At 49.1% G+C, this 26,377-nt stretch overlaps 1 protein-coding gene across 1 annotated transcript in view; it reads left to right on the top strand.

The window, feature by feature from the left end:
• The window catches only part of CCDC13 (coiled-coil domain containing 13), a 38,325-nt gene that overhangs the window by 10,896 nt on the left and 1,052 nt on the right, over positions 1-26,377 (top strand). The window contains exons 5-14 of the mRNA XM_055321513.1: positions 413-529; positions 1,742-1,846; positions 3,975-4,136; positions 6,938-7,114; positions 8,772-8,978; positions 11,141-11,280; positions 11,782-11,865; positions 14,054-14,176; positions 23,438-23,592; positions 26,200-26,314. Coding sequence (XP_055177488.1) covers positions 413-529; positions 1,742-1,846; positions 3,975-4,136; positions 6,938-7,114; positions 8,772-8,978; positions 11,141-11,280; positions 11,782-11,865; positions 14,054-14,176; positions 23,438-23,592; positions 26,200-26,314 — 1,385 coding nt within the window. The remainder of the gene's footprint in view (positions 1-412; positions 530-1,741; positions 1,847-3,974; positions 4,137-6,937; positions 7,115-8,771; positions 8,979-11,140; positions 11,281-11,781; positions 11,866-14,053; positions 14,177-23,437; positions 23,593-26,199; positions 26,315-26,377) is intronic.

Raw genomic sequence — 26,377 nt, 5'->3', positions numbered from 1 at the left:
AGGTTAGCTGCAATGCCAGTCTCTGGAGCACAGCAGAGAGTGCCCACACTTTGGAAGTGTCTGGGAGCTATGGATCCCACAGGCTCCCCTCCAGGGGTTCCCCCTTTGTGGCCACCACCTGCATCCATGGATGTGCGATACTCTGAGTGAAAGGTTCAGCTCCCAGAGGTGGGCTGCCAGATTCATGTCCCTGCTCCAGCTTTTCCAACCAGGTCTCCCCAGCCAAGGGGATGCGCCCCTTCTGCCAACCTCTGCTTTGCATCTAGAAGGGGCTGACAAAAGATTAAATGAGTTGCCCCTCATGGAGCATCTAGCATGATGCCCAGCACAGACCTGGTTGAACGGAGCCTATGATTATTGTTACTCTTTAGGCAACAAGTGACTACTCTCTCCTCTCACCCTGCCCAACTAGCCAGAGACCCCAGAGGTGAAGGTGTTGCAGGACAGGCTGGCAGCCACAAACCTGAAGATGAGTGACCTCCGCAACCAGATCCAGACAGTGAAGCAGGAGCTCCGGATGGCCCAGAAGGTATTCCAGAGCCAGGGGTCAGATGTTCTTGACTGGCTGGGATTGGGAAGAGCATGGCCAGAACAATGGGTTCCATTCAGGAGCAGCAAGGGCTTGGCCCCATGAGCATCATGCTGCTTGCTCTGGGTCAGGCTCCACATCCAGTAACTTCCTTCTGTCCACCCTTCATGCAGACCATTGGTGATTAGGGTTCTCGGCTGCCTGTAGACCCTAGTGGTACCCTTCTCACCCTGGACAGAAGAGGACAGTACCACCTACCCAGGGAGAGTTCTGTAGACTTTCCTTGTGCTACATGTACCCTAGTAGATCCTAGGTCTCTCCTTAATAAGCCACCTTGGACTTGGAAGCCTGCCAAGACTTGCCTCCTGCCCTCTACCGTCTGTAATATTAGAAAATGAATAGGTTGTTTGTGTATTAAAGACCCCTTTCAAAGGAAAATACTCAGACTTGGGACACAGGCCCAGCTGCTTCATTATTTATTTTTATTTACATAGTGAATTCTCTGGCATTTGTCTTCCCTGCTGGAACCACTTGGACTAGCCAAGATTTCCAAAACAGTATTCTATTGTGGAAACAAGCACCAGAGACTTGGTGCACTAGATTGGTTCCCATGACAGGCTTCAGAGGGGCTTGGGGGCACCAGCTGGAGAGTTCTGTTTCCACCTCAAAGCCTTGAGTTAGGGTCTGCACCCCACCGTTCAGCAGCCACAATGTTGGGCCTTGCTGAAACCAAATATCCCCAGCTGGCATTTGATGGTCCTCTTTCTTGCTGTACTCAGACATGGCCCCTCATCAGTGGCTTTTCACAGAGGTCGAGTCCCTGTGGCAATGTATTTCCTGTAGCCATCTAGAATGATCTCAGTTCTAAGTGATAGGTGAGCAAATTGAGGAAACAGATTTTGGTCAACTTTGTGGTTCACTCATCCCAGAATATGTCAAGAGCAGGTGACCCCATCTAAACATTGTTGTCGATTCCTTATCTGCGGTCAACATGACCAAGAAATACTAAGGACAAGAGAATCACTACTTTCCCAGGGATGGCTGCTCTGAGAGCATGGTCAGCTGGCTTTTGAGGCAGGAGAAAAGTGTGTAAGCAGGGCCTAGGCCCTCTGAGAGCCCCATGCAGCCAGTGTTGCTTCTGAGTACACGGCAGGTTTAGAGCTCTCGTGGGGCTCTCTCTCCTGTCTTCACCAAAGGCCTTGTCCTTTCCAGGTTTTGACCAGCGAGGTCGGGGAAGATGTGAATGTCCAACAGCTCCTGTCTTCCCCAGGGACCTGGAGGGGGAGGGCTCAACAAATTCTCGTTTTGCAAAGCAAGGTGAGTGAATTTCTTCTGGCCCAGAACAGAGGGCTTGAAATGCACCAGAAAGGCACATATCAATTCACATTGGACATGTAGGACCTTAGAAAGGCCTTCAGGCCCAGCAGAGCATACTTGCAGGGCTGTTGTTTTATATTTTCCCCCACCAACCTGATTTTAATTTGTTATTTGATGAACAAGGATTTATATAACACTTACCATGTGCCAGGCACTGGCGCTTAACAAATGCCAAAACCTTTGATTTATTTTACTCTAGGCATATTTTTTTCCCCTAGTTCATGTAAATTTGCGTGACTGGTATACTTGCCGGCTTTTTCCAGTTTTGTCCAGATGGCTTTGTAGACTTTTGAAAGTTTTAATTACCCACTAAAGACTTAGCCTTGTCCCCCTCTTTATGTTCTAAATATTTTGGAGCACTCTCTAGAGGCTATGAGCTGAGGCTCCAGAGCCAGGCTGCTTGAATTTGGATCCCAGCTCTTGACTTGCCAGCTGTACGACCGTGGGCAAGTTCCTTCACCTCTCTGGGCCTCGGTTTTCTTCTCCTTATACCATGGATAACAACAGGAGCTACCCCACAGTGTTGATGGGAAGACTGAATGAGTCAATAGGTGTAAAATGGCCAACATGGTGCCTTGCGTGAAGGGAACACTGCACAAAGGTTAGCTGTGGTGGTTATTTTCCTCTTTCACCTTCAAACCAAGAAGCACAAGAGTAGGTGGGTGTGACTTTCCCTCTTGGGCAAGTACATGGCCTTCATCCCCAGGGACTTCCAAGTTCACCGTTCCTGGGTGGTTTTTATCCTAGGGCGTCCTATAGGACCCTTGAGGCCAACACGAAGGGGGAACAGTGTCCAAAACACTGTGATTTATGACCAATGTGTGGCCTTGGGGTTCAAGAGACCCCAGTTTGAGTCTGACCTCGGTCACTAGTCTATAGGTTCGATGACCTCGGGCAAATCACTTCATCCCTCTGCCCCTCAGTCTGCTCACTTGCAAAAAAGAGTGTTGTGAGTTAAATGAAATAACATTTGTAAAGCACCCAGCCCAGTGCCCGGCCATAATAAGCACACCACACATTAGTTGTTGTTAAGATGCACAGATAAATGATTAAAAGTTTCACACTGTACGTGCTGGTGCTTAAATGGAATTACCATAGCATGCCACACGAGGGCGCTGATATGTGCCTTCAGAGCCGTGCTGCGGGCCTATACTGGGGATCCTAGTGAATTTTGCCCCCGCACAGGTTTACCTAGCTGTGTTCCGTCATTTATGTAGTATCAACATGGAAACCCATGTTAGAAGGACGCTAAGAGTTATTCACATCAACCCCAGTGCAATAAAGCCATCATTCTGTGGGGTGACATCTACCTGCCACTTTCCGAGAGCCTATGCGTGCTAGACTGTGTGCTGAGGCCTTCACCTCAAAGTTGCCTAATCCTAGAAAGCACCCATAGCACTTGTTTAAAATGCAGATTCCCAGTCCTTCCCCTGGAGCTCTGACTTGTTGGTCTGGAGTGGGCCCCAAGATTTGTCATCTCAAGAAGCATCTTGGGAGTTCCCAGACTTAAACAAGTTCAGGATACTGAATCCTTATAACATTATGCAGGGTGGACCCTTAGGCCCATTTCATAGGTAAGGGACCCGAGAAGTTAGGTGAGCTGTGCATAGTCACACAGCTAGTGAGGCTCTGAGCTGATCTTTCAGCTTTTAAACCCCGCCCTCCCTCTGCAGCATCTCCTACAAGTGGCCAGGAACCCACAGTCTCCCCAGGAATGCACCCAGTCTTGGGTTAGAGAGTTCTTCCTTGTACTGAGGTCCTCCATCCTTTCCCTCCCAGGTTCCTGGAGTCACACGTCTGTTTCTTGGTCTCAAATATCTGATAAGGGATGACGTGATCTTTCTCATTCTCAGACTAAACCTCCCTTGTGTCCTCCTCTGTTTTGCTCCAGATGCCACCCCAGGTTCTTTCCCCACTTCAGTGCCCCTCATATGGGGCTTCTGTGTTCATCTGGAAGTACAGTGTCCTCTGTCTAGTGGGGCTTCCCATTGCACCTTAGGACAGCCTCTGAGCAGTTGAGTCTGTGAGTGCAGACCCACTGTGGAATGACGAACTTTATCACCCTCAGGTTCGTGAACTTGAGAAGCAGTTGGGACAGACCCGGAGCCAGTCTACAGGAATGTCCGGTGATGAGCCATCTGCCTATCCAGACCCAAGGAAACTCTCAGCACAGGAGAAAAACCTGCTGAGGATCCGCAGCCTAGAAAGAGAAAAACAGGAGGGCTGGGAGGTAATGCATGTCCAGGGAAGAGGTCAGTTGGGTACTTGGGATCAGGAGATCATGCAGGGCCTCGGCAGGGCCTCAAAGCCCTTGTGGTCATGAGCTCCAAGCCACCCCTTAGAGGCAGGGAACATGGGGTTTGGGGTCACATCGGTGCATGTTCCTTATGTCCTGTTAATCCAGCTTGAACTTCCTGACTGGGTCCTCAGCCCATTTCATGAGCTTATGGTGGCCCCATCCTGGCTGTTCTGGAGAGGCTGGACCTGAAATGGTCACTGTAGAAGGAGAGGAGAAAGTCACAGCCCAGAGTGATGGCCAGTAACAGCGTTAGACAGGGCTCAATGGAAGAGAGCTCTAGGCTGCTGGAAGGCGGGCTGGCTAACACTAGCACCATGCACTGCATCTCACTGGCAGTGCCGGGAGTGGCAGGAGCTGGACTCTACCAGGCTTATGTGACAAACAGAACTGATTGGCACATTGTAGATGAACAGTATAGAAGCAGCCTAGTTTTAGGCACAGATGGATCCAAGGATCTGGGGACTTGGTCTTACTTAATGCCACGTTTTCTGGACCTGACTTCACCCTCTCGAGTGGAGACTCCTGGTAGTTCCAGCTTCTGGTACTACAAACAAACAAAGGGCTTATCTTTCCTGGTAATTCCAACAAAGTCCCAGAACTAAGTGTCACCTGGCTAGCATAGGTCATGGGCCCATCCCTGAGCCAGTCACTATAGCCAGTCACTGATATAGGCTGCTGTGATTGGCCAGGCTTCAGATCCTAACCTCTAGGTCTGGGAGGTGAGTCAGCCTCTCAGAAGTTGGCGTGAGAGTGAGGAGCAGGGTTTTCTCAAACAAAGTAGAGGAAGAAGCAGGACAGGACAGAGTGCTGGCAGGCTGAACAGCCTACCTCAGTGGCCCTGGCAATGGGCCTCTTAACGGTGAGGCCTTACGTTGTCATCAAGAGACTTGCATTTGCGAGTGTCTACTCAAGACTAGACCCTGTGCTAGGAACGTTGTGACCATCGCTCCATTGCACCCCCAGCATCCTAGATCATCAGGTGTGAGGAGAGAACAGTAGGACTGGAGAGGTGGGCAAGGCCTGCTAAGGGGTTGGGCTTTAATCTTGAAGGAAGTAGAGAACCACCAAAGGGTTTGGACTGCTGTGCATGCTGCAAAGGTCACATGGTCAGGTATGGGGGGCTAGGTCAGAGGAGGCATGGAAGGCGGAGGCAGTAATCCATTTGAGACATGACCAAGAACCTGAGCCAAGGCAGTAGGACTATAGCCGAAGGCTGGACACCTGCAACATTTGAGGGTTGACTTTACAGGGCTCAGTGACAAGATGGAAGATGGAAAGGGGAGATACAGAGGGATTCTGAAGGACTTCCAGTGAATGTAGTGGGTGCATAGGGGACACAGGGAGGGGAATTCAAGGGAGATGGGGAGCTGAGATTTGAAAATGTTGGGTGTGTGGTGCACCCAGCTCAGGCTTACATGTTCACACAGAATAGAATATGTTACAGTCATTGAACCTATTGTAAGCCACAATGTGAGTAGAAAGAAGATATTCCCTGTGTGCACTTCCTCTGCCAGGAGCCTTCTAGAGCCTAGAGTGCGTAGACAGCAGAGCAACAGGTAAATAATGGCTGCCTACCTGCAGAGATTGGTGGTCTTCTAAATTCATCACCAACAATTTTTCATTTCTGTAATTCACTTCCACGGGGATCTGAAAATACTTTTCCAATGATAATTAACCCTCAAGACCAAAGCAGATTATGTAACCTATTGCCCAAAACCCTCCTCAGTGTCTCAATCTTGGTTCCTGATGGTTTACCTAATCTGGACTCTGCCCCCTCTGACCTTGCCCCTGACCTGCCCCCTCTCCCACTGGGCTCTAGCCACACATGCTCTACCCCAGGGCCTTTCCTCATACCCTCACTTCCTTTAGTTCTCTTCTCAGATGTCACCTTTTAGAGAGGACTTTCCTGACCATGCCATTGTCCCTCCTACCCATTCCCTTCCCCACTTTCCAGTAAGCACTTGTCACTATTTAACATCTGTCTCCCCAGCTAGGATGTTAGCTCCTTGGGGACAGAGACTCTATTTTGTTCTCTGCTGTATCCCCAGCATCTACAACAATTTTAAGCACATAGTAGGCCCTCAGGAAATATTTGAGAAGGAAGGGAGGGAGGGAGAGAGGGAGGGAGGGAGGGAGGAATAAAGAGAGACTCCAAAGGCATGCACAGCACTTGAGTTGCTAGTTTGTAGCTGACCCAAGTGAGGCACAGTCTAGGCTGATGTGCTGGACATACATGGAGGAAGTGAGGTGATGCAACGGGCACCTCCCTCTCATTCTGGCTCTTGGTAGGGTGAGCCACTTCAGTTTGAACCTAGACTCAGTTCTGCTCATGAAAGCATGGCTTTTCTCTTTCCCCAGCTCAGGCCAGGATTGAAAGGTGGGGACAGCCATCCTTTCTGGAGGACACACCCACAGTTGGCAAGTGTGGTTCCTCTCATGTCTGACCCTGGCAGAGCAAGGGCAGCTGCCTGGATGCCTGTGTCCTCAGGCTGATGGAGGAGTGCTGTTATCTATCAGTGACATCAGTTGCATGCAAGGGAGTCTGTGGGCCCACCTAACAACCCTCAGAGGTGAGGGCTAGGCTCTGGGACCCCAGCTCTGCTGCCTTGCTCTCGGGCCTTCAGCAAGTCCTCTCTTGTCACTGGGCCTCACCTCTGAGTAGGAGCCAGAGACCAGATGTAGCCAAAGTCCCATTCAGTCCCATTGCCCACAACTATACTTCTGGATTACAGAAACTTGTTGGTGAGCGAGATGGCCTCCAGAGAGAGCTTGAAGAACTGAAAAAGAAGTTTGAGGGTTTGAAGTCCCGGAATAAGGTGCTGTCGAGTGAAGTGAAGACCCTCAGGAGTCAGATGGGGACGCTGGCAGAGAAGGGCAGGCATGATGATGAGCTCATCGATGCCCTCATGGTATGGCCGGGTCCCTCAAACCTGAGCCCCACCCTGCCCAGAAGCCCATGACCCAGCCCCAGCCGCAGTGAGCTCTCACTTACCCCAGATGCCACCTGCATAATCCAGAAGCAGCCCCAGGGGTGCCAGCCCCAAAGCCGTGCCCCAGGGATGAGAACAACCAGAGGCTGCCCGAGCACACGTACCAGTCATGTTGTGTGATATTGTGCTGGCTATGATGTGTTACAGCCTGGCACCAGTCACTGGACTTGTGGACCCCAAAAGAGGAAGAAATGGATGCAGGGGAAGGAGATGGGATTGGACCCTGGGTCATTTTTTCATCAATGAATGGAAGGGACAGCTGAGGGCCCAGTTTGAATTTTTGTCCATGTGACAGCATAGAGCCCCTACCTGGCACTTGGGGTGCATGTGGTTCATGATTACTCACCGAGACAACCCCTAGGGTCATATATTATAATCCCAGTTCACACATGGGGAAACTAAGATTCCAATTAGTTAGCTAAGTCATCCAAAACCATATAACTGAGTTCAAACCATGTTGGTCTGACTATAAGGCCTGCCTTGATTAGCAAGGCCACACTGCTTTCCCGACCCTAGATTGGCCTTGTTTCTCTGGGACTTGGGATGCCCCAGGGTCTCTGAATCCCAAATTGTGCCCCAGATCCTGGGTGGCCATGCCTAGCTTGTCTGGGGGGCATGGGGTGGTAGGCAGAGCACAGAAGACCTGAACTCTAGACCTGCCTCTGCTGACACTTCACTTGGTGACCCTAGACCTATTTTACCCCTTCTCAGCCTCAGCTCCCAGTTTTGTTTTGTTTTTTTAAAGATTTTATTTATTTATTCATGAGAGACACAGAGAGAGGCAGAGACACAGGCAGAGGGAGAAGCAGGCTCTATGTAGGAAACCTGATGTGGGACCCGATCCTGGGACTCCAAGGATCATGCCCTGGGCTGAAGGCAGGCGCTAAACTGCTGAGCCACCCAGGCGTCCCTGATCCCAGTTTTTAAACAAGGTGTGGACCTGGATGTCCTTGGAGGTCCCTGTGTGCCACCATCCTTTGTTACTGCAGATGTCATGATGAAAGCTGCAGACCAGCCCCAGCCTTGCCATTCACCAGCAGTGTGCCCTTGCGCTCTCTGGGCCTCAGTCCCTCCAAATCACTGGCATGTCCTTTCTGTTGGCCCACTAGTGAAGCCTCTAACCTGGTAGTCTTCTGGGGGCATTTACAGGGGATGGTGCCTCAGTTGGATGCTGAGAGATCCCTGGTGAGTGGTCCAGGTACTGCCACCATCTCCCAGCAGAGGGATAGGGTTTCTTTTTCCCCAAATATCTCCCCCGCTGGCTGAGGGGACACCATGTGAGTTGCTTTCTGCAGTCTCAGGAGTCCCTTCTATGTCCTTCTTGGCCCAATCTCAGAGAAGGAAGTTGAGAACAGGAAAAGGGCCTGGTCCCCACGTGCCTGGTTGAGTGTGCCCCACCCCCACCCCGAGGCAAAGAAAGTTCTCCTTCTGCTTCTCAAGGGAACAGGTGGTATCCCACTTCTAGGCTCCCGCAGGAGCAGGGAGCAGGTAAGGGAAGGCAGTCTTCCCTGTCCTGCCTTGCCCAGGGGTCATGGCTAACCTTGTCTGTCATCTGCCCTCCTGGCTGGCCCCACAGGACCAGCTAAAGCAGCTACAAGAGATTCTGGGCAGCCTGAGTCTGCAGGAGGAGAAGAGCCGGGCGTCGCAGCACCGTCTGGACCAGCGTGTCAACAGTGAGGCCCAGCGGAGCAGCAGCCTCATCACCCAGCTGCGGGCCATGGTGGCTGAGCGGGAGGCCAAGGTGCAGCAGCTGGAGCAGGAGATTGGCCAGCTCAGTATGCAAGTGAGTCAGGCGTTGGCCTGGTCTGGCCCAGCATCCATGTCCAAGCCCTGACAATTCCATCTGCCATCCGGAGAAACCACCTGGCTCCACTTTGGTCCCCTGCTTGCATCGGGCTTCCCATCCTTTTTCACATACTTTTCCTCTTTTTCTGATTGTCCCCCTTCTCTGCATAAAACCTGTTTGGGGCTCCCACTCACCTTGGCCTTACTCAGTCCTCAAGGGTCCAGGCTCCATCCAGCTTCTCCTCACCCTCCCAAGCTCTGGGCCTCATCTTTACGATCCACAATGGTAGCTACAGTGCCAGGCTTTGTACTCACATTCCAGGCAGTGGGATGGCGGGAAGGAAGCTGCACTTCATCCAGCTTGCAGGGCCCCACATGACTACAACCAGCTTTTCTGGCCACCCCTCCTACCTCTCCTCTCCAACCCTCCCCTTCCCACCCCTCGCTCCCTGCACTCTGGCCACACGGCCATCATTTAGCTCCTCATATAGCCCTGCTCTCTCCCCATTCCAGGCTTGTGCACATGCCTTAGGCAGGGCCTTCCCTTTCCTCCCCCACTGCCAATGCCTGGCTGGTGGCGCCCAGCCTTTAGGCCTTACCAAGTCATGCGCTCCTCCAGGTAGCCCAGGGCTCCCCATTCTGTGTTACATGCCTCTCCCAGTCACTCTCCTAACTCTCTGTGCATCCTCAAGCCAAACTTTTGTCACCCTGTGTGATCATTTTCCTGTTTCCTCCCCCGAACTCCTCCTGAGAGGGCATATACCGTGTTGCCTAGTTGTCTGGTGCAGGATTGAGCAGCCAGTAAATGCTCATAAATGCTTGTCTAAGGAGAGAGCTCCTGAAGTGTTGAACCTTGACAGGTGCCTTCCCAGCACAGCCTCGGCTTCTAGGAGTCAGGCACTGTGGGCTCTCTGTGGCTCCTTCCCATGGTGGTGGTGGTGGTGCTCAGAGGGCAGGGGAGTGGGTGGCCTCTGGGGTAAAGATTCCTTGACAGATACACAGGTCTCCCAGTGACAGAAGACTCATAGCCAGGCTGACTGGTATAGCCTAAGGCATGTCACAGAGCACCCCACCCTTTCTTCCCAGAGATCCATGGTCTGGTCAAAAACACAGGAACCCAAGAGCCCCTCAGCCCCAGCCTCAGGCTGGTGTCAACTGGGGTTGGTGGTCTGTCTTAGAGCCATCCATTCCCAGAGGCCCAGGCAGCCCAGGGCCTCAGTGGCTGTGATGGAGAATACTGAAGTCCCCGAGGCTGATGGGGAGCCCAGGGCTATGACAAAGGTCTGGGGACAGAGTGTGTATGGCAGTGAGTGGGGACATGGCCTCATACTCCTTGCCCTGTTTCCCACTGGGAAGTGAAATCTGAAGGAGCACACAGGAACATTCCAGTATTTTCACCTTACCACTGTCCCGGCTCCAGGCACACAAAAGGGAATCGATCCTTACCTTGGAGATCATCAGCTGATTGAGCCAGGGCATTACCCACCAGGCAGTTGGTGTGTGCATCTCAGGATGAGTGGGGCTGGGGGACATGCCAGGTTGTCCAGGGCTCACCAGCTGTCCACCCCTGACGGCCTGCCCTCCTGCTGGGGGTCCTCCAGTGCTCCTTCTTCAGTCTGGCCTCACCAGCCATCCAGAAGAAGGAGGTGGGAGGAGGGGAGGGGGCCTGGTAAGCCCAGCCTCCCACCAAGACTGCTGGCCCTTGCTGAGGCCCTGCCAACCTCTGTGGTTCCGGGTGTCTGGAAAGTCTAAGTGTCTCCAGCTGACAAAGGCAGCTGGCCTCAGGTCACACCTGGCACTCACCCTGCATGGGTGGGGCTGCCCAGAGAGGTGGGTCCACTCAAAGACATCAGTCTGATCTGCCCTGAATCAAAGGCCATGTACTTCCCTTTGGGACCTGAATGTAGAACAGCTTCCTGGCCCAGCCACCACCTCGCCCCGCCCCACACCCCACGTAGCTCCCTTTCTGAAGAGAGCCATTATTAGATGTCATTATCATGCAAGGAGTGCCTTCACCAAACAGGCCTTGCTTTTCACTCCTGAAAAGAAGCCTCTTTCACATCCCCTAAAAGCCCCAGACTCAAGCCAAGGCCCCCTCCTGCCTTCTGCAGGCCTCTGAGCCAAAGCGCTGAGAATCGAACCCATGTCTGTTTCCTGCAGTATCGTCAGAATAAAGGAATGGACAAGGGGTCCAGTGGGACTGAGAACCACTCAGCCTACACCAAGTTCCTGGAGGACCCCATCCAGACCAAGTCCCTGGCCTCAGCAGGTGATCACGTTGGCAGGCTGGGATCCTCTCGGTAAGAAAAAAATGGGATAGAGGGGTGAGAACATGAATATTAATTATTCCAAAGAAAGGCTGCCTCTGCTGCCACAGATGCAATTTTAAGATGACTATGGCATTGTCCTTCCAGTATGTGTGCCTCTCATATTCCACTAGCCCTGCATTTGCACCAAGGAGCCCGTTAGGTCCAGATATTATTACTGTAGGACGTCTGGTTACATCTCCCTGTACATCCTCTCTCAGCTGGCCTTGAAATGCACCTGCTTCTAGAATTCTCAAACAGACCTGTGTTGGATTGCTCAGTGCTCTAATGTCTTCCGGTTCTGTCTCATTTTGAGCAAGCAAGAGTTCTGGAAAGAAGGGCAGGAAATCAGCATGACTGCCCAGCCAGGGGTGCTGCGAGGGCCAGCACTGGCTGCCTTCTCAGGTTCCTGGAATCCCTGCTGGCCTTGCTCTCCTCCCAGGTAGGCCGCAGCCTGCCTTCCCATGATGATGAGCCCCTTCTGCCCTCACACAGCTCCGTGACCAGCCTGGGCCACACGCTGGTGGAATCTGCTCTCACGTGGCCTTCTCTGCCCAGTCCTCATGGGGCCTCACCCAGGTATGAACTTGGGACCTCAGGGCCCTCACAGTCCTTCCCATCCCTGATCGCTCAGCTAGTATTGCCATCACATTGAAAGGGGGGGAACCAAGACCAGGCCAAGTCCAGGGACTCTTCCAACTTTACATAAGGACATGGAGGGTCAGAGAGGCCCAGTGCTGATCCAAAGTGATAGAACAAGTGGCTTCAGAACTAGAGTTTTGGCCTCTGGCTTGCAGTCTCCTGCCCTTCCTGCTACCACAGAGTTAACACAAGGAATCTTCCAGGGCCTGGAGCCCAGCTCCTTCCCTTGCCTTCTCTTCCCCACTGAGAATCAGTCTCTAGGGGCAGAATTTCATGTCATATGGGTTCCCACTTTAAGTCACTGATACCCCCTCAGCTCTCTGGCCCCCTCTTTGTTGTTAGAATCAAGCCCAGGGCTTAAAAGGGCCCTTTGTTCTCCCTGCCAGCTCCCAGACAAATGATGGCTTTGTCCTGCCTCTGAGCTCTGTCCTGAGCCCTGCCCACTGTCCACTGGAGCCATGCTCCTGCTGTCAACCCCCGTCCTCACCCCTCAGGCTGGTCAGCTCAGGTTCTGGGCCAGGCCTCTGAGTGGCCCTAGTCCGTGTTTGACTTGCTGTATGGCTCTAGGCATCAATCCTCTCTGGGATGCTGTTTCCCAAGAAGTGCCTGAGACAGTTCTGGCCTGACATTTGGCAGCACTGGGACTGTGAGCCAAGGCCAGCCTTGCAGCTGCCCCATCCATGAGCCGGGGGGTCCCAAGGGCACTCAGGGAGAGTGGGCTGCTCTAAGCCACAGGGGCTCATGGCACACTTCCAAAAGTGGGAGGTCTGGTGCTACAGGGAGAGCGGATGGGCTCTGTCTCTCTGGGGTTTTAGTCACTGTAGTGGGAGCAGAAAGAGGGACAAGGTGGTCCTCAAGATCCCTTCCAGGCTTGTGTGGCCATGGCCTCTGCCCTCCACAGGGAAGCAGAAACAGTTGTGCTCCTCAGCTGTGCAGACTGCTGGTTCTCAAGCTTACTTCTTGCACGCTACACAAATACTTACTGAACCCAACCACGTGTGGGCTCTACCCTCATGGAGCGCACAGTCCTCCCTCTTTCATCAGTGACAGGACAGGAAGGAGCTACTCCAGAGATGGTGTCTATTGGGGCTGGAGTGGTAACTGTGATGGGGTATCTGGGAGGAAATCCCCTTTCTCCGCAACTCCCTTACTCCCCTGCTCCCCATGAGAAAATTGTGGAGGTGAGTTGATCAGAGCTTTCTGAATCACAGTGCACACAGAGCAGCTACTTATCTGCAGGTTAGATGCAGGTTCAGATTCGGCAGGTCTGGATCTGTAGTCACTGACTCAGAGACTGTGCTTTGAGCAGCGATGCCTTAAAGTATACTTAGGAGGCAGAACACAGAGGAGTCTGAGGTCCTCAGGCCCTTCTCAGCAACCCCCTCAGTGTTCAGAGGGAGGACCCAGGCCCAGAGAGGGAAAGAGACCTGCCCAAGGCCCCAGAACAAGTTAGCCTCTGGTCTCACATGCCCCAGCCCAGGTCTCCATGTGTCCTGTGGGAACAATCCCAGGATCACCAGGGTTTCAGCTGCAGAGAGCACCTTGAGATTCACAGGTGGGTTCTGGGGAGCTCGGGGGGCAGAGCTCACCTTCTGTCTGGGCTCCAGCAAACAGATAAGGGGCTGGTAGGCAGGCCCAGTGGCAAGGAGGGAAGTGGTGACAGGTTAGATTGACACTGAAGAAAACTGACCAAGATACAAAGCCAAGAGTCCAGGAAAGTACAATGGGCTTAGGGCCAAACCAGGAGATGCAGGAGGGCCAGGGCAGACTGGCAAGGAGACAGACTGAGCCTACCTGGCAAAGGGTTCCTGGGGCACCCCAGGCCCTTAGGGGCCAAATTCCATAAAAGCCAGCCTAACTCCAGGCCCCTACAGGGACTGGATGGACAGAGGTACTGATGCAGCTAAGTGAGGTCTAGAGACCTCAGCAGGCACAGGAATGGTGGGCTGAGAAGAAGCCAGAGGAGGAGGACCAGCAGGGCCAGGAAGGACTGGGTTGGCTGCCTTCTCTGTGGCTGTCTCTGAAAATCCCTGAATGTTCTTCCAGTACCCCCCACCATCACAGGTAAGTGTGTCTTCAGATAACCCAAGTGACTTCTGCCCTCTGCCCCCACTCTGGTCCCCAGGTTCTCAGACTCCCCAGAACAAAAAAGCTGGCAGGCACAGGTAACCGAGTTCAAGGCCCTCTGGCAGGCCGCTGAAGTGGAGCGTGACCGGCTCACGGAGTTTGTCACTGTGCTGCAGAAACGGTAACACATGGCACCCAGGGAGACATGCTCTCATGAGTCTTTGTGGGCTGGGGGTGTGGACAGCCTGGTACAAAGGCATCGTTCTTGGACAGGGACCAGGTCTCCTCTATGACTGGGTCCACCTTCCTGGAGAGTGTGGCTTCCACAGTGTTGGTCTAGAGTATTCCCAGTCACCACTTGTGTGCTCACCAAGGTGTTCCACAGCCTTGGGGCCCTATTGCCACACTTGTGGTTTGCTGTGTTCTACCATATTCAATAGGACTGCTATATGCAGGTGGACATGAGGTGGGAGTCTCAGGGAAGAGGCTCTCTGGAGTAGTTAAAGCAGTCAGATCAATCCATAAATAATTAAGATCTCTGATGAATATGGCACCTTACTCAGGGCATTGGGGGATTTGGTGGGAAGACAAAGGCTAGACTCATGTCTGAATTACAAAGAGCAAGAGAGCTGCTCATAGATGACAGCTGAGACTTCTCTGGGGAGGGGGAGGAAGCATGTGGCCCAAGGCCATGGATCAGGAGGCATAGTTTTCTCCAAGGGGTTGTTGACAGACTTCCATTCAGATAAATCAGTGTTCCTCCCTCAAGTGACCCTTTTGGCAACAATTGCAGGTACTCAGGCCAACACATGGCCCAACCATGTGACCTCCACACTGAAAAATATAAAGGACACCACTGGGTTCCTGCTCTAATAGGGCAAGCAGCCAAGACTCTTTGGTGACAGGCAGTAGAAACCAATTCTGGCTAAGTTAAGGGAAAGGCAGATTTGGGAAGGTGCTGGTGAACCTTAAGGGGTGGGGCAGGAGAGGAGCCCAAGAAGGTCTGGGCATCTTGGGGGCTGGATGCAGTAGCAGGAACCCTTGGGCAGTCTCTCCTGGGGCATTGGAACAACACAGGCCCAGTGGCTTCCAGTTCTTATGCCAGCAGATTCTGGGAAAGAAGATCTAGCTGGCCTGGGTTGCTCACGTGTCCATCCCTGGACTTAGGCCAGGCACCTTGATTGGAAGTATCTCAGGTGCTCATAGAATGAAGGCGGGGCAGTTTGCCAAAGGGAAAAACAGAGTTTCATTACCAAAGAAGGAGTGAGGGCTGTTGGGAAGTGGTCAAAGGATGGCTACTACCTAAGCAATGAGAAGTGACCAGGTTTAATTGTGTTTTTTTTTTTCCATGTAATACATGAAGAGGATATGAGTTTCAGACCTATTCAAGAATAGGAGAAAAGTAACATGAATTCTTTTTCTGTAACTGAAATGTAATGGATGGTACAAGCCTTTAGTCTATCAAATAGAAGAAACACACTCAGTTTAAAACGGCTTTCTCTCCCATTTTCCTTGAGTTGCTCCTGAGTTTTGGGGGGGGGGGGTTGTGAACCAAGGTGACTCAGTTATGTATTGCTATGTTACAAACCATTCCAAACTTCTTGGCTTCCAACATGATGGTTTTTTTTTTTCCTCATCATTCTGCGGGTTACCTAGGGGATTCTATTCCATACAACGCCTGCATCACTCACATGGCCCGTTCAGCTAGGAGCTCGGCAGAGGGTTCTCCTTCACTGGCCTCTTTCTGTGCACTGTTTCTCTTCCAGGGCCTCCCCATGCAGAGCTGGGACTAGCATGAGGCAAGCAAGGTACTTTATTCAGGGCACAAAATTTAAGGAGGCACTCACTATGAGTCATGTGTGTGTGATTTTTCTCTTAGCTGAGATCCTTGACCTTTTGGGGTTCACTCTGCTGCTCTGTGTCATTTTAAGGTATAGGGGAGCTAGCTTTCTGAGGCTGTCCCAGGCTCATCAGACAAGACACATGGCCTTTTCTAGTCTGGAGCATTGCTGTCTCCTGGTGATCTAACAAGGAAAGGTGGAGGGCCAAGCCCCCTCTGCATTCAGATCCCCCAAACCTATTCAGATTTCTCACCCCAAAGCATAGCACCTGCCCTTCTCAGAGATTCTCCAGTATCTATTCCCTTCTTTTTGGGGGGGGGGGGGTCGGGGTATGGGGGAGTGTTCTAGTCTTGCCTCAAGAGGGCAGAGCTTCCCCCTCTCATACTCTGCCCTACAACTTCCAGCTGCCTCCGGCTCCCTGCAGTTCCCCAGGCTTGTGTCCTTATCCCAGCAAGACCAATGTGCTCTGCTTGGGGTCCCCTCACCCCCCCACCTGGTACAGTCAGACTAAAAAACGATGATAGAACTTGTCTTTGTGTCCCCTCTCTCAAGTCCTGTATCCAGTGTTCTGTGTCTCTTATCCTGTTGTCCAATGTCTGAGAACAGCGTATTTCTTATATTTTATCCACTTTTCTAGTTGTTTACAATAGGAGGGGTTAGTCTGCTTAGTCTCCCATGACAAATGTCACAAACTATGTCTCTTTGTGAAAAACATACAATTGGCTTTCTTTTTATTTTTTTAAATATTTTACCTATTTATTTGAGAGAGAGAGAGAACTCATGCATGAGAGAAGGGGGAGGAACAAAAGGGGAGGGAGAGAGAAAATCTCAAGCAGATTCCCCACTGAGCAAGGAACCTGATCTGGGGCAGGATGTGGGTCTTGATTCCACAACCTCGAGATCATGACCTGCATTGAAGCCAGGAGTCTGACACGTAACAGACCAAGCCACTCAGGCCCCCTTGGCTTTGTTCTTAAATTCAATCTGAGAATTGGTGTTTGAGGAGGAGAATTTAACCCATCTTCATTTTTGTATTATTTGGAAATATTTTGATCATCTCAATATTTTGTATTTGCCATGATTTTTCTGCTCCTTTTTCTCTGTTCTCCTTTCTATTGGATAAGTCAGATTTTGTTTCCCTCTCTCCCATACAAGTTTGGAAGTTACACATTCTATCTCTCTTCTTTTAGTGGTTATCTATAACTTTTACCACAGAATTCAACAAGTCTAAAATCAGTAGATTTCTTTATAATCCCTTTGAACAATAGGATAACTTTAAAGGTTTTTCTGTTTTGTTTTAGTAATCTCAACCCCCAACGTGGGGCTTGAACTCACGACCCCAAGATCAAGAATCACATGCTCTTCCAACTGAGCCAGCCAGACAGCCTGATAAGTTTTGAACGTTTAATTCTGATTCCCCTACTGTGTCTTTCATGTTACTGGTTTCTAATGTTTTTCTAATATTGCAGTCTTCTTTCTAAACCCTCTGAAATTAACCCTCCAAATTCATCTTTTAAAAAATTAGTCAGTGTTCATTTACTTTGGCCAACATCCTTAAAAATGTCTTCCCTCACTATTGCTTCTTGCATCTCAGCCTCTCTTCTGGGTTCAGCTTCGTTCCTACTGAAGTGCATCCTTTAGTTTAATGAGGCCACGTGGATGGTAAACTCCTTGCATCTTTGCTTACTTTGGAGTCTTTATCCTGCTTTGCTCTTGGAGGAGAATTTCATTTGGTATAGAATTCTAGAGGGTTGGGTACTTTTCTCAGCACTGGGAGGCTGTGACAGCTCATTGTCTTTAACCATCCACTGTTGCCAAAAAAGACATCTGCTCTGTTTGGCTGTTGTTCCTTCGTAGTGATGTCCTTTCTCTCTAGACGTTTTTTCAGATATTCCTTTTGTCTTTGGTATTTTGAAGTCTCACTGTGATGGGTCAAGGTACTTTATTTCATTTTCTTTCTCCTACTTAGGGTTTGGTGTGCTTTTTTCATTCCAAGGACTTCAATCTATGCATTGCCAAGGACATCTCTCCCTATGTTGCCTCTCCCTGTGGTTTCTATTCTTTTCATCTGAAATGCCTGGTCAGCCCATGTTAGACCTGCTTCTTCTTTCCTCCACAACTCTTAAACCTTCACAATATTTTAGGCTGATAACTGCATGGTTTCTTCAAGTCTGTCTTCCAGCTCACTAAATCTCTTCAGTTGTGCTTTATGTGCCATGAAACTTACTTTAATAACTTTCTTTTTTTTTATCCCTGGCAGTTCTTTTTTGTGTAAAACCTTCCATTCTCTTTCTTACAGCATTCATTCTTTCATGAAGACTTCTTGCTTTTCCCTTTGTAATAGTTTTAAACTTACTCCATCCCCTTAGAGTTGTTCTATCATCCTCATTACTTAGAATCCTAAGTAATGTCTGTTGACTCGCCCTCACAGTGAATAATTCCTCAATGTGTTTGTACTTTTGTGTTATTTCTGTGAGCTTGTCTTCACTGTTGTTTTTTTTTTTTTTTCTTGTGGGAGTTCTCAGGTTGTGAAAGTGTTCCTAAAGAATGGTTCTGCTTTTGTCTCTGTGGAGCTTTGGGGGTTTCAGTGGTCTCTGATTGGTACTTTATGCTAATTTATTGGTTTAGGATTTCCTGAACTCATGAGTGCTGGCCTTGTGTTTCAATTTTCTCATGATTGGTGCTTCCCCCTTTCACACACTTAAGGCCCTGGTAGACTACAGCGTTCCTTACCGCTTCCCTGGATTATGGATGTCTGTCTTTTATTGCAAACAGGTATTCTTGATGTTTCTAGAATCATGCAGAGAGCTTCCTTGTAGGTTGCTGCCTAATGGGAGCCCAGGTTTACAGCCTCTACCTTCACATTGGCATCAAAATCTCCACTTTATGTGGTTGGAAGTTTTATTAGTTTTTCTATTACAAGTGTATACTTACTTATTGTAAAAAAGTCTCCTTTTCTGGGGACACCTGGGTGGCTCAGTGGTTGGGCATCTGCCTTCGGCTCAGGGTGTGATCCCAGAGTCCCGGGATGGAGTCCTGCATCAGGATCCCTGCAGGAAGCCTGCTTCTCCCTCTGCATATGTCTCTGCCTCTCTCTCTGTGTCTCTCATGAATAAATAAATAAAATCTTTTTAAAAAGCCTCCTTTCTAACCTACAGTTACCCATTTCTCATAGAAAAGAACTGTCAGAACTTCTAAAATGTTTTCTTTGCACATCCAAAGATGTACATGAAAAATATATATATACACATGTGTATATATATGTGCACATAAATGCACATATATTTCTATTACAAGATTGACTCATACTAAACACATCTTTACATTTTTGCAAGAGTATGTAACTGTAAGTTTCTAAATGTGGAATCACTGGATCAAAGAATATGTACATTTAAATGTTCACAAATGATGGTAAATTGCCCTTTTAACATGAATCCATTTGCATTCCCATCAATAATGTGAACTATCTACCATTTCCCCATACCCTCACCTCTACAAGGTTTTATCAGCGCATAATGTTTTTGCCAAACTAATAAAGAAACACTATAATCTCAGTTGTTTTTATCCACTTTGCTAAAACCAAAAGTGGGGATGAGCATAGTTTTCACATTTATACCCTTTTCTGTTAAATATCTGTTCATACTATTGCACATTTTTTAGGGAGTCATATTTTTTCTTTACAGAGCTCTTTATGAATTATGTATTCATAATTATATATTATGACTACATATGTATTGTAATTATGTATTATGTATGTAGTATAATATTATGTATATGTATTATGTATTTATGTCTTTCATAAAGGTCTTGTATCATTTATATTAAATTAATACCTAGGTAGGGAGACCTCCTTATCTGAGTATTTTTTTTAATGATTTATTTATTTATTTATTTATTTATTTATTTATTTATTTATTTATTTAAGAAAGAGAGAGAGGGATCCCTGGGTGGCGCAGCGGTTTGGCGCCTGCCTTTGGCCCAGGGCGCGATCCTGGAGACCCGGGATCGAGTCCCACATCGGGCTCCCGGTGCATGGAGCCTGCTTCTCCATCTGCCTGTGTCTCTGCCTCTCTCTCTTTCTCTCTCTGTGACTATCATAAATAAATAAAAAATTTAAAAAAATAAAGAAAGAGAGAGAGAGCATATGCATGCATACGAGCACCAAGGACGGGGGAGAAGCAGAGAGAGAGGGAGAAGCAGACTCCCCACTGAGTAGAAAGCCCAAAGCCATGAGAAACAGGACTCAATCACTAGACCCTGAGACCATGACTCAAGAAGAAGGCGGATACTCAACCAAGCCACCCAGGCACCCCTTATCTGAGTATTCTTAATCAGTATTCCTACACTTAGTCTTCATGAAAGCAAAATTTTTACATGAAAACATTCACTAATGACTTGCCTTACATAATAATGTTCACTTTACACTGCCATTGGGTCAATTTGATCGGACTCTTGAAATATCATAAAACTCAATTACAAAGTAAAAAGACAAATTAAAAACAAATCTGGTCTGTCATGAAATTGATGCATATGGTGTGAGAGAGCTGTTAAAATCACCCCCAAAGCCATCACAAACAAGCATCTAGTCAAGTTAGCCCAGCTAATGATTAAAGAAGAAAAAAATCTGTGAAAATGAAGACTGGTCAAAAAAGGATAATCAGAATACCAAAGGGAAGGTCTTGAGTAGAAAGTGGAATCTGTGAAATCTGTGGAGGCCCACAGAGGAGCAGCCCGCGACCAGGCCACAGGTAAAAGAGTGAGAAGGAGCTGGCTTTGGTGTGTGTTTAGAGGAAAAGCTGTAGGGCTTGCTGATAAATTGGAAGCTGAAAGCAGCAAGGAAGAGAGAGAAGGCAAGAATGACACCCAGGTGTTTAGGTTAGGCAACTGCATGAGTGGTGGTAACATTGATCAAAATGAGGAAGGCACATTTTGGGAGGTGAAACCAAAAGTTTGGTTTTTTTTCTGAATTTTGTTGGAATTCATAAAGTGCTTTAGCATTGACAAGGCATTTAGTTTATTTCCCCTCGAACAAACAATACAAACCTAAACAAAATGCAAACATTACTGAAATACACGACAGTAAAATGAAAGCCCCTCACCCCCAGATGACTAGTCAGTAACTGCTGCACATCCCTATTGTCAGCTCATTGGCTGAGTTTCATTAGCACTGGTATCTATTTGTTTTTAAATTTTTAATCTGTTATAAATTTTTTAATTAGGTCATATATTATGCATAATCTTCTGCTACTTATTTCACTCAATAATATATCTCAGACATCCTCTTCAAGTCAGCACATACCCTTTTTATGGTTAAGGAGTATTTTTATTGTGTTAATCCACTGTGATTTATTTGTCCTTTATTTACATAAATGGCATCATATTATATGCATTCTTGCAGCATTTGGTTTTCTTCACCAGTCTCATGATTTGGTGGTCTGTATTTGTTCATGTAGCTCTACCTTATTCTTTCCCATTGCCAGAGCAGTGCTGTCCAGTAGAACTTTCTGTGACGATGGAGGTAGCTATAGCTCTGCTGTCCAGTGCAGTGGCTATTAACCACATGGGCTTTGATCACTCTAACTGTAGCTAGTGTGACCAAAGAACTGAGTTTTTTATTTTACTTCAATTTAAATAACTACATATGAAAAATAAAATAAAATAAATAAATAACTACATATGGACATTAGTCTGACAGCACAACCCTGTCATATTCCAACACATTCCATGGTATAAATATTTGACTTTTTCTATATTTCCTCTATTGATGGACATGTAGATTATTATTGTTTTTATGCTTTTGCAAATAAAGTTTAAAGGAACATGCTTGGACAAGTCATGTTAGTAGCTGTATAGCTGTGGTAGTATACAGTATGTGTTAGTAGTTGTATACTGTTCAAAATTGGCATGATTCTGCTCCTTCTTGACTCTTCACCAAAGTGGAAGACCACTTCCTCCAACACTGTAAAATTCCAGCCCTCTATTCCAATTTGCATCTGTGTATGCAACTCTTTGCTTAGGTTAAATTTCAGGAAGTCCTTGCCCTCTAGCTGAGTCTTTTGTATCACACAAGTCTGGAGTGCCATACCTAGCTGAAAGACCTTTGCCCCAGTCCCAGTGAGATTAAACAATTCCTTCATGTGAAATGACTAAATAGCAATGTCTTCAAGTCCCATGAATTCATAATGGGCATATAGAAAATAATAATAAGTAATAACAATAAATAATAATAAACTGAAAGCAATCACTAACTCCAAGAAAAGCAAAAACTTAAATAAGAAAATGTGATCAGGGATCCCTGGGTGGCTCAGAGGTTTAAGCCTGCCTTCGGCCCAGGGCATGGTCCTGGAGTCCCAGGATCGAGTCCCACATTGGGCTCCCTGCATGGAGCCTGCTTCTCCCTCTGCCTCTCCCTCTGTCTCTTTTTTTCTCTCTCTGGGTCTCTCATGAATAAATAAATAAAAGCTTAAAAAAAAAAAAGAAAGAAAGAAAATGTGATCATTACCATGCTCCATATTTGAATAATTGTTCCAATGTAATTCCCTGTGGTAGACAGGATTCTTTCCACCCATACCCTTCACTCCCTGCTGTTGTGCCTGTGAATACTTTATGATATATAGCAAAAGGGACTTTGCAGATGTAATTATAGTTATGGGCCCTAAAATAGGAAGATTATCCTGGATTACCAGGTGGGCCCAATCTAATCACTTGAGCCCTTAAAAGCAGAGAAATTTCTCCAGCTGGGGTCAGTCAGAGAGATGCTGCAAAAGAGGTCAGAGATTCAAAGCATGCTAATGGTGTCTGGTTGGCTTTGAAGATGGAGAGGACCAAGTGGCCTCTAAAAGATGAAAATCACCCAGCGAACAGTCAGTGAGAAAAAGGGACCTCAGTCCTTCAACTGGAACTGAATTATTTCAATAATCTGAGTGAGCCTGGAAGTGGATTCTCCCCCAGAACTTCTGGGTAAGAGCCCGGGTCAGCCAACACCTTGATTTTGGCTTGTGGAACCTGGAGCGGACAAACCAACAGAGCCTGCTGGCCTTCTGACTTAGAGAACCACAAGATAATAAATGTGTGTTGTTTTAAAGCTGCTAAGTTTGTGGTAATTTGTTACAGCAGCAATAGAAAACTAATACACCCCCCTACTATTAATTCAGCTGAAAAATTGATATGTAACACATTGGGAGGTGGACGGTGATTCTGCTTGGTAAGGGGAGAGGGCTAAAATAAAACTAAATTCTCGTGTTGCATGACAGGAAGTTGAAAAATTATATTTAAACCTTAAAAAATAGCAGTATGGGCATCTGTAGAAATACGGCAGTAAATATTCAAAGAAACGCTAAAAGTGTTCTAAGTGATTGCTTCTGGAGAGCCGGAAATGGGAGTGGGGAGGAGTGTGAGAGGCTGGCAAGCTTTTCATTTTAAGCCTTGGAGATAACTATATGATTTTTAAACACATGTTCCTATGTTCTGCAGTAAAAATAAAGAACAAGTCACACCACCACCAGTATAAGCTGTGCCTGCCTCTCTGAGAGCCAGAGCAGCTGGGGTGGGGGCTGCCCCTGCCTCCCCTGGGGTACGAGCCCCTCCTGTCTAATCACCAGGGTGGAGGAGAGCAACAGCAAGCTTCTGGAATCTGAGAAGAAGCTGCAGGAGGAGCGGCAACGCACTGTGGTGCTTGAGCAACATCTGGAGAAGATGCGCCTGGAGCCCGGGAGGACGTCGGTCAGTCAGAAGGCAGCCCCCAGGAGCAAAACAGGTAGGGGCTGGACCAGGGGCCCCAGGTGCTAGGGGGCGGCCTTGCTGCTAATAGAGGAGCCCATCAGTGGCACCCTTTCTGTCCCTTTGAGAAAAATGTGGGAAGCAGAGGCCTCCATCGGGGTGGAGCTCTGCCTGCCCAGGCCACTGGGTGTCCTCGTCCCCTGGCCCCCTGGTCAGTACCTGGAGCCTCAGAGGGCTTGCACCTGGCCCTGACCCAGCCACCTTGCAAACCCTATGGAAGGCAGTGCCTCCGCCCAGTGCCCTCGGCTACCACCCCACTGCCCCCGACCCCAGCCCCTAACCCTCTGTCCTCAGCTGACTTTGTTTAGAGTTGAGTTGGTCCTGGGGCAGAGTTGGCCTGCTGAGGAGATCAGGACGGCAGTGGCAGACCAGGAGAAGAATCTCTGCTTCTGGCGGCAGGGATGAAATGGCTTCTCCCTAGGCCTGAGGACCTGGCTTCTCTGTCTCGTGTTCCACCATGCTCAACATGCAGCCACCATGGTCTGAGATGGCTACTTTGGCTTCCCCACCAGCAGCAGGAAGGGGAAGAGGGCAAGGGACGACCTGCTCCTTACCTTTTAAGGGCATGATCCTAAGGTTGCTCGGGTCACTTCTGCTTTCATTCCCTGGGCAGATCCTAGTCACATGACCACACCTAGCTGCAGAAGGAGAGTTTGTTGCCCTAAACTGAAAGATCTATTGCTCCAACACAGTGATTCTTAAGGTGTGGTCCCTGGACCAGCAGCATCAGCATCTTGTATGGCTGGGGCCTGCCAAGGATGTGGGATGCCGGAGCCAGAAGCCAAGGAAGGGAGAATCTTTAGTGTGGAGGGGCTAGGCCTGCCTCCCTCGGACAGCCTCATCCCAACCCCCTAATGGCTCTGGAGTGGAGGGGTTAACCCCACTGCCCCACCTCTCAGCACCCCAGTATATCTCCCACCCCCGCCCCTAGCAAGGACACTCAGACCTTTGTCCCCAGCCCAGATAAGATCAGAACATTTCAGAAGGATGTGCTAGAGTGAGGCATAAAGCAGGAGTTGTGCTTGTGCTCCCACCAGCAGGGCTCAGAACTCAAGGGGCCTTCCAGTTGCTCAGTCCAGACTGAGGAAGGTCCCTATAGCCTAGCCCTGCTGACCCTGCTGGGCCCTCAAGAATAGGTCCTCTAGGAATGGGTGTCTCTAGGCTTTGGGCTTACATCCTGAGTAACCCAACTAGGGAGTGCTAAGCCACGGCAGGAAAAAACACTTTGGTTCTGCCTAGACAGCAAGGAGCAGCTGCGCGAGAGAAAGGGTCCATTGTGGCCTTTGCCACCTGCTGGCCTGTGACACAGGCAGAGCACCACCACTTTAGGGAGGAGAGCACCCCTGCTCATCTGTAGAACGAGGAGACCCTCCATGGCTGTTCCACTCCAGTGGGGAAGATAGATAACAACAAAAACAAAAACAAAAACAGTAAAAGACATGCCAAGTCAGATGGAGGCAGATGCTGGGACCTGCAGCAGAGAAGGGAGCAGGAAGTACTGAGAGAGCAGCTGATTTCCAGGAGGCCAGTAAAGACCTCACTGAGGGGTTGACATCTGCGCAGAGACCGTGTGGGAGGGCAGGGGATGAGGTATATAGATACTTGAGGAAAGAGCAAGTGCAGAGGCACTGCGGTGAGAGCTTGGCTGAGGCCTGAAGGAACAGCAAGGAATAGCAAGTGAGGCTGGCACATAGTAGGGGAGGGGAGTACGAGGCAAGGTCAGAGAAGTGAGGGAATACTCAGCAGGTGTCCAATGACACAGGGCCTCAAGGTATAAGTGTGAATTCACCCAGGCCTCACAAAACTCTAGAGGCAAGAACTATTATCCTCATTTTACAGATGAGAAAACCAGCTCAGAGAGGTTGGTGGTTTACCCGAGGCCACACAGCAGGGGGTGAAAGCCAAGTCTACTGATGCCAGGTGACTTTCCCTGGGCCACACCATCCCTGAGAACCATGCCACCTCTGAGGCCCTTTTCAGTACAGGTTTTCCAAGGCTGGGACTGTGCCCAAATTCCCACCAGTTGTCTTTGTTCTCTTTTTCTGAGCATTCTGTGGCCTCTGGCCCTGACCACCCTGGATGCCCTGTATGTATGTAGGGAGCTGCTGGTCAGAGGCAGAGCTGCTGTATGTATGTAGAGAGCTGCTGGCTCTGGAGGCAGGGGGGCCCCAATGGTATGAGAGTATCAGAGGCAGTGATGATCTAGACTCAGGCTCAACCTGCAGGGCAGGCTTCAGGCCTGGCTGCCTTCCAGAAACTTGTGGTAGAGACCGAAGTGTAAGTCCAGGGGAATGCAGAGCAGGCATCAAGGAGGGCTTCTGGAGGAAGGCAGCCTTTGTCCTGCATCTTAAAAAAAAAAAAATGTGTTGAAGTATGGTTGACACACAGTGTTAGTTTCAGGTGTACAACACAGTGATTTAACAACTTAATAAATTATGCTATGCCTTGTCCTCCATCCTGAAGGAAGTATAATGTTTCAGCAAGCAGCAAAGCAGGAAATAGGCAGTGGGGTGGAGGGGGAGAAGGAGAGCATTTCCACAGGGCCACGGCCTCATCACAGAAAGTGGCTGCTACTGCCCCGCAGGTCTGCCCACCTCCAACACCAGGCACAACCCGAACGGGAGTGAAAGAAAGGACTCCTCCTTCACCCAGCTCTCCAATGTGCCCATGGAATCACAGATGGAGGAGCTGACCACCAGGTGCTCTCCTGCCCCATCTTCCTGAGGGTGGCATTGTCTGGGTGGAGGTACTTCCATGGGTGG

The sequence above is a fragment of the Nyctereutes procyonoides genome, unplaced genomic scaffold (assembly GCF_905146905.1).
Source record: "Nyctereutes procyonoides isolate TBG_1078 unplaced genomic scaffold, NYPRO_anot_genome, whole genome shotgun sequence".
Classification (NCBI taxonomy): Eukaryota; Metazoa; Chordata; class Mammalia; order Carnivora; family Canidae; genus Nyctereutes; species Nyctereutes procyonoides.
The sequence above is the reverse complement of the archived record's forward strand: the minus strand, read 5'-3'. Positions and strand labels throughout refer to the sequence as shown.